At 46.6% G+C, this 8,586-nt stretch overlaps 1 protein-coding gene across 6 annotated transcripts in view; it reads right to left on the reverse strand.

Moving 5' to 3' along the window:
• Window positions 1-6,631: 6,631 nt before the first annotated feature.
• LOC119099308 (rRNA N6-adenosine-methyltransferase ZCCHC4) overlaps window positions 6,632-8,586 on the reverse strand; it is a 31,251-nt gene continuing 29,296 nt past the window's right edge. For all 6 annotated transcript variants that reach the window (XM_037222438.1, XM_037222437.1, XM_037222441.1 and 3 more), the window contains exon 11: window positions 6,632-6,801. In XM_037222438.1, coding sequence (XP_037078333.1) covers window positions 6,772-6,801 — 30 coding nt within the window. In that variant the 3' untranslated portion in view covers window positions 6,632-6,771. The remainder of the gene's footprint in view (window positions 6,802-8,586) is intronic.

Below are 8,586 nucleotides of genomic sequence, written 5' to 3' on the forward strand. Positions count from 1 at the left end.
GAAAAATTACTATCATGAATTCGTCCGTAAAAAGAAAGCAAAAAAAACAAAGATATCCTGCGGGCAGAAATGCTTTTTCTTACACGGTTTGGGGTCTCAAGCCTCCCAATTGTGAAACGGAAATGGGCAAAATCTGAAGAAAAGCTGTTGGCATATTGTAAGCGTACAATCAGTAATTTCTCCGTGCTCTGCCTCCATTTATTTGAAAAACTGCACCCATATCGCCAGGCTCAGTTTTCGGATCCCGTTTAGCCATTTTGTACAGTATTTTACTCGCTGCCGCTACGAGCGCATATTTTCTCCCATTTGCAGATGACCCGTCAACCAATAAGCCACACAGTATTGAAAAAAACCAACTAACCAAAGAACGATCACTGCGGAAGGACTTGAACGCTATCTTCCATTACGTTAACCCGCAGCCATACATTAAAAGTAACAAAACAGGATGGCAAACATTAGACTTCAACTCAGCATAGCCTTGCGCCGCACGACGTTTGATGGTAAACCTGTTCCTGTCGTCACAGGTCACCAAGAAGATATTTGTAAGCCTCTTTCTTCTCTTCTCTCCTTTCTCTCTCTCCCTCTCTCTCGTTCTCGCTCTCTCTCTCGCTCTCTCTCCCCCTCTCTCTCTATCGCTCGCTCGCTCGCTCGCTCGCTCGCCCGCCCGCTCGCCCGCTCACTTGCCCGCCCGCTCGCCCGCCTGCCCGCTCGCCCGCCTGTCCACCCGCCCACCCACTCACTCTCCCCCCCCCCTCTCTCTCTCTCTCTCTCTCTCAACTTTTCCATGTAACAGTCCAATTCTCCGGATTCGCGTGCCCGACTTACCTCTGCCACTTCAAGTTTAGGAACACCACGGTGATAAGACAGAATAAACCTGGCTTACGTCTGGCTGCTGTTTTCCTTCTTGCCTCCTAATGTAGTCGGACGTTCACCGACCCGCGCAAACGTATGAGCGTTGTGTCCAGCAGTCAGCCTACCAACACCTCAGCGGTTTTAAAGGTCGCGGCTGTTATCGCTGTTCGCAAAAATCATACGGTTAAGTGGATAAGCCAAACAACGAAATCATACGTAGCTTACCCGTGGTCTACAGGCCCAGTCTCTGTCCACTGCAACTCAAAAGACGTGCTGCCGTGCATATCCATGTGTGGCCTAATATGTGCATAAACACCGTTGTTCAGAGCAAAATGTGACTGAGAGGAAAGGCAGTTCTTGTCTAACATCCAAGAATTGTTGACTGGGATCTAAAATATTCTACTACAGGACGTGACAAGTTTACCTTGTATCTCAGGGGTGCACTTAAACATGCTATGGTGTGTGTATCCCGTAAATATAGATGGCTGATGAGTGCTACATCCCAGAACATTGCATTTTTTTTTCTTTCGTACATCTGGGCGCGCGTGGCCAGCATTTACCAACGTCGTAATGACTCCATCACGGGTACGTATAATTGATGGCGTACGGCCAGCTTTCACTATCGCACTTGCCGACGTGGGTGCTCTGCTGCAGAATGTAGATAAACAAACTCAAAGAAAAAAAAAACGCCCGAAGGCACAGCCTGTGCGCAAATAACTTAACATGCATGCAATGCAACACTCAAGTTAAAAAGCTTTTATTACTTACCTACGACTCGCTTACCATGCGGCTTCGCTTGTGGGGTGTGGGTGGAGTAGGGGCGAGGCTAGGGGTTCTGGGCATCCCATCGACGCGCATAAGAAATCAAGTAACAGAGTGCAGCTGCCAAAAGAACGCCGGCAACAACAGGAGTGACCACAATGCAAACTATGCGGCAGGTGTGCCGTGGTGTGCGTTAACACACGTCCGGGTGGCCGGCTAGACACCTTTCGCTCGGGTGGGGGTGGGGGTGGGCGGTGGGGGTCAATTTGACCCCGCTGAGATCTCGGGAACTAAGAGAGCCAAAGACACTACATTTACCGGGTGTGTTGACCTGTACATCAGCTCACTTAGGTCAAAGTTTGAAATTCCTAGGTGATGACCTTCGGACCAAAAAAGGTCAGACAATGTCAAATTCCGGGTTGGTCTTTAAAGTGCCCCAGAACCTAGATATCTACTTGTAAGCAGGTGGTCACGTGCTTATTCAAGGTCAGTGACTTTGCTTGACCTTTCGAAGGTCACGGTGACCAAAATCATACAAGACTGCTTTGAGTTTTGCATTTGAACAAGCGACAGAGATAACTCTAGGCAGCATGTTTCTAAAAACAAACCATTGACCTGGGTCGTTTTAGGTTAATGGTCTATTCTGACCTCTAAGAAGTCCATGGAAGATGCATAATGCGGTTCCTGCCATCAGCCAATTCGAAATGAGCACCAGAAACTATCTCATACAGCAAGCCCCAGAGTAACAAAAGAGGTTGGTGTTGACCCTGGTCTGACCTTCATACCTGATTTAAGGTCAACGTAATTTGCTCATTCAATATTTGTGTTGCCTAAAAAAGCATCTCAGGAATGTATGGCTATGTCTAACACTCCGTTGTTGCATCAGGTTAAAAATTCCCTGGAAATTTACTTAGCTGAAACCATGGCCTGAATTTGACCTGCTGACCTAACAAGGTACATTTCAATTTTTACACCAAGCGAACCGCTATTCAATTGTCTACAGCTATGCAAAATTTGGCGCGGCTACGCTGCACCATTCGGAAACCATTGCGGAAAAGTCTTGGGGGGGGGGGTCAATTTGACCCTCCACTCGAGCGCGTGTTAAGCGGCCACCAGCGCCACGAATGCGTTGCATGTGTTTAGCGACGCCTGTCAGCTGCTGTGCACGTTCACGGATGCGTTGCGTGTGTTTAGCGGCGCCTGTTAGTTGCTACGCACGTTCACGGATGCGTTAAGTGTGTGCAGCAGCGCCTGTTAGTTGCTATGCACGTTCACGGATGCGTTGCGTGTGTTTAGCGGCGCCTGTTAGTTGCTATGCACGTTCACGGACGCGTTGCATGTGTTCGGCAGCGCCTGTTAGTTGTTATGCACATTCACGGATGCGTTGCGTGTGTTCGGCAGCGCCTGTTAGTTGCTATGCACGCTCACGGATGCGTTGCGTGTGTTTAGCGGCGCCTGTTAATCGCTATGCACGTTCACGGATGCGTTGCGTGTCTTTAGTGGCACCTAACAAGTGAGACAGCCTGGCGGGGCCACGCGATCGGTGAACGGTCAGGCGGACTGAGGAGTAAGCGGGCTGAAGAGACCAGCCAACCCTGTTCTCAGTCCGAGCACTGGGTGAGGGTGAACCATACCTCTCTGAATGAGCTCTCCGCTGCGCGGAACAGCAGACAGTGCCCAGAAACCAATGAGGCTTACGTCATAACTGTCAGAACGCTGAACCAAACTTGGCCTTAACTTTTGAGCCTTGCTGACAGATTCAACGTCACAGCTGCCAACATGCCCAGCAAAACTTGACCTTAGCGGTTTTACATTTCCGACAGATTTATAAGATACTATCTATATACTTATCGTAATTATATAAACACGTGGGCATACTCAAAACCACATACCCCCTACGCAACCCGTGGCGTACACAACACGTGGCTTTACTAAAGAACAAAGATTGATGAAGTTCATCCACCTGGCGAGCCATCTTCCACAAACACATAGACACGTTTCTAGCGTTTTTTTTATCCAGTCCTAACTTAGTTTGACCACCAGACCTGGTGTACGTGGGGGTGGGGGGTGGGGTGGAACAGGGTGCGGTGGGGGTTGCGGGAGGAACAAACACTCGAAGCAAGGTTCTCCCAAAGGCATTAAAAGAATCGCCTGTGGTCATTATTATGCCCGCATTTGACACACTTGTTTTCAACTTGAGATAAAATCGTGTATCGCCTCACCAGCCAATAGTTTTGGAATGAGCCGTGGGTTGAGTCGGCTCATTAAAAAAAAAAAAAACGCCGCTTCGAGCCATGAGCTGAATCACGTTCTTCGTGAGTTTCATCAGCTGAAACGTGAGCCCATCATTTCTAAACATGCCAGTGAGCCACGCAACTCAAACTAAAATGGCAACATGAGACGCGGCACACCCCAGGGAGATTAACAGACCATTTCAGTGTTTTGAAATGAACAGCATGCAACAATAGCTGTAAAGCTTGCTAAAAAATTGTTGCAATTTCTAAGCAGCATGAAAAACATGTTAATCCTGATTTAAAGCTTGCCAACTCCTAGGCAGAAAACAGAGAATATTACATGATGCAGAATTCTACAGCCCTGCGTCCAGTGCTAAACCCAGTGAATTATTGCTTCCTTTAAATTCCAATGGCTGGTCATATTTTCATTATCAGTTGTTGCAACTATAAACTAATGCATATTTGACCCCTAATTCATTTCTTGAACTGTCATGAGCATGCTATTGCTGAAGCTATGTGAAATAAACAGCAATAGTGGCAAGGTTGTCTCGTCTCATATGCGGATCGTATGGTGCGGCATGCAGCCTCCCAGGGATGGAATCAATTTCCGGTTTCGAAGCGGTTAAATAATTCGCAATTTTGCCCTTTTTAACTACAACTAGGGCGCGTAGCATTGGATGCGATGAGGAGGGGTTGCGATGAGTGGAAGTCCCATCCCCCTGTCCTTCCTACTTGGCCTGTGCCAGTCCTTATCGTTTTTTTCATTTCTCATCGTCTTTCCATTGTCCTGAGTCCTTTCTATAGCCCTCCTTGAGTCTTAGCCACGTACCCGTTACCTCAGTACCTACTTACCTACCTTTCAAGAATTTCAGTACGATGTTGAACTGCTGACTTGTAAAGTCGCTGACCGAATGGCTAATTCTTGCCAGCGGAAGCATGGATGTACTTGGGTGGGACTTGGCAGGGGCCGAATGCCGACTGTCAAGTTAAGTGTAGTCTAGTCTTCATTGTATGCTATGTTACTATGAGCAGGGTAAAAGCTGGCAGGTAGAATGCGCTAGCGCAGAGCTGGGACTTGAGGCAGTTTGTTGGTGACAGTTTGTTGGCGACAGTTTGTTGGTGACAGGTTACAGGAAAGGCATGAATGTATGCTGCACTGTGTTCGCTTTGTCCAAACTACAAACTTGCTATTAGGTTATCGAAACCTAATTTTCATGCTATGACACACACACACACACACACACATACATACACACACACACACACACACACATATATATATATATATATATATATGTATGAGCGTATATATATATATATATATATATATATATATATATATGAGAGTATATATATATATATATATATATATATATATATATATATATATATATGCATGAGTAATATGGATAAAAAGTCAGAGCAACGAGCCAGAACTGAATCGAAACTATGATTTTGCGGGCTGCGTGAGTCATGAGCCAGCTGATTCAGCGCAACGAGTCTGAGCCGAACCTTACAAAAAATTTGGAACGGAAATGAGTCATAACCTGAATTGGACCTCAAAATCTGTGCATCGATCCTGAGCCGGCCCCCCAAAATTTGAGTTGAACACAAGTCTGACATTTGAATGGTAATTGTTATGCTCCCGCATAGCCGTTTTGCAATAAGTTGTCAAACATCAACGGACCGATACAACGCGCACACGTGTTCCATTCCTTCCGTCACCGTATGCCTCTACCCCCGTGTCATCCAGCCTACCACTACCTTTCAGCATTTTTTGGTCGCATTCTACGATGATATAGCCTGGAGAGTCAAGCTCACTTGAAATGTTGCTGTAATTTGTCCGTGTATATAGCAAATCTCTGTCACTTGGCCATGTCCAGACACAGCACTTGCTCGTAAAGGGAGTGAGTTTCCCGCAAAAGCGCTGAGACTCACGTTTAGAAAATTGCGGCATATTCTCCAGATTCACATTTTTCGTCTTGTCAGGCATGTTTTCTTTAAGCTGTAGCAAGTGATGCGGTGTTGGCCTTGGCGACAGTCCTATGGAGTGACGGGAGGGGTCGCGGGAGTAAGCGTCAATGGTATTTTCAATGTGTCAGTATTTTATTCCATTGTGTTACAATCGGCATGAAGCGCAACGCGTTTTTTGGACTTGGCAGGGCTTCATTTGTTTGCATATGTTCAGGTTTACGAGTTGCTCGTTTTTGGAAATGGTATGCTTTGTTTTTGTTAGGAAGCACGTACAACAGATCAAAGCCTCTTTTCGCAAGCATAGGTCCCTTAACAAGACATTTACCAGGGTGGATGTTGTAGTTCCGTTTTACGAGCTCATTTTCACTCTGGTGAAAGTCGTGCGAGCTGGCCCTCCAACGGGCCCCAGGACGTGCGGGATGAGAAAGGCGACTCAGCGCCTTTTTCTCCGACTATTTGGGCAGGTGTGGTGAACACTGCGAGTGCTGTGTTCTCGTGCTATGCCTCGCGGTAGGGCTTGAATCGTTCGGTGCTTTTTACGCCAGGTATTTAATCGCTACTTTCACGCTAACCAATTCGTCTTTCTCAATGCGACTTGTTATCCGTGCTTATGAAATACCTGCAGCTATAAACGACGAAGACAACATTCAGGTTATGGACGTTTCCATTCGTATAAGTACGTGTGAATGTGTGGCGAGGCACCACGTACGCCCAATATGAGCCAACTCAAACATAGCCAGACTACATTCGCCATTAATCATCTCGAAAATGATCTTCCTCTCGAAAATGATCTGCCCAAAAAAACCGAGTGAAGGGTTCACTGTATATAACACAGCATTCTTGCTGGACACTCGACCAAAAACAGTTCCATGCCACGCTGGGATGAATTGCAGGCAGCTCGGCAGGTATGACCACCCTGGCTATCGCAAAGACTTGGCCATCCAGCGTCTCACTTGCGGCGCTTCCTTTTCTGACCGGTCTGAAACAAAGACACATTGATATGAAACCCATTTGAAAGGGACTGTTCCACATCCGTATGGAATTTACAACTGATATAGGGATTTTCAAGAGAATTAGCTACAGTTCACATTTAATGCCTTTTTAAGACTTAAAATAATCCTATTTTTGAGCAGGGCGCACGCGAACTCGTGCTAACTTTTTGGCACCGCCTATGTTAAAGTCAACCCAAACTGGATATTGTCATCAAACGTCACACAAATTTCGTCTCCTCGGTGACCATGTGGTATTCACATTCAAAACAGATATCACCATTTAGTTAGTCGCGCCCGAAGAACGTCAGAACGAATCATAGCATTAATGGACAATAGTTGGCTTCAACCAGCTTGACGCGTAAATGTTACCTTCGAGTGCTAGCCACGTTTAGAAATATACAATACAGGAATTTGGACCGCACGGAAATAGACACAACGGAAAAAGCTGGAAATCGAGTAACTTAAGAATAGCGCGGTGAAGCGAGAATGAGAATGCAAGTAAAACATATAAAATACACGACAAATGTTCAAGAATACCCCGAGAAAGGACCAAAACATGCATACACAACCATGTTCGGTTCAGTCTGAACACATCAGTCAAGAAGTCAGCTCTCGGAGAGTTGAAGCCAACCCGTCAACCCGCCAACAAGCGAGTCAACCCAACCGCGACAATGACAATTGTCACACGGCCAGTCTGGCAACAACACTGACCAAGCGATGACGTATTGAGGAGCATATTTACCAAATCGTGAAATCGTGTTGCCAAAATAAGTTTTTTGCACTTAAAAAGAACACAAATAGCTATAAGTGGGCCTTTCCATACACTGACGCTTATCTCAATTCTTCAAATGTGGAACAATCCCTTTCAGTTGAGGCCATCGATGTCTTCACGTTACGCGCCAACAGCGCACGACGGTCTTTTCAGGAAATCATAGCCCATCCACAACGTAAATGACGTCATTCTTTGGTACACACACGGAGTGACGCAGAATTCTTGGCGCTGCAGTTTGATTCCCCACTTCGACTCCATACGTTGGCTTCTTCAACTCACGAATGATCCTCGAAGGCGGAACTTGCCTCGTATCCCAAGCAATCATGAGTGAAGTATCGAGTTCCCAGCACATTAAGTCTCCTTCTCTTGCGTGGTCTCCACGCTCGTCGGACATCCGTTTCGCGGCGCTTTCGCGACCCCTGTGAGATTTGCACGTCTCGTTTGTTCGTTACGCTGAAGGGTGCACCCACGCACCGAGCTGGTACAGATCTATTTTCACTGATCTTCACCGCCCTAAGTTTTAAATCACGACTAAGTGTTCGGTAGTCATGTAATGAGCATCAGAGGGTAAATAGTCGTTTTGCGTGCTACAACGTGGTGTAAAGGGCGTGAAACATTGTCCCGCGGGACCGATTCGTCACCCTCCCCCTCCCTTTGGACTTACCTATATCACCATTTAAGTCCTTCAGCTACAGCAATGGAAATTAGTGGCCTTTTCTGACCACCGGTGTCACATATCTCAGCAGCATTGAGATGCACTTTGGCACCGCACGTTTTCCAGGGGCGACTCCACGTGTGATCTGCGAGCACCACGCCGGAACAAATCACGTCTATTCGGAGATGCGAACCGATGGATCACTGCCTTCCACTGAGTGCTGACATTTCATTGAAAAAGATCTCCATAGTAACAGACACATCATTGGCCATTTGTCAGTTCATTGACGACTGGATTGCCATAGGTAGAGGTGAAAAACATGCACGAAGAGTAATTCCACGATGA

The sequence above is a fragment of the Pollicipes pollicipes genome, unplaced genomic scaffold (genome assembly GCF_011947565.3).
Source record: "Pollicipes pollicipes isolate AB1234 unplaced genomic scaffold, Ppol_2.1 Scaffold_4740;HRSCAF=5597_pilon_pilon_pilon, whole genome shotgun sequence".
Classification (NCBI taxonomy): Eukaryota; Metazoa; Arthropoda; class Thecostraca; order Pollicipedomorpha; family Pollicipedidae; genus Pollicipes; species Pollicipes pollicipes.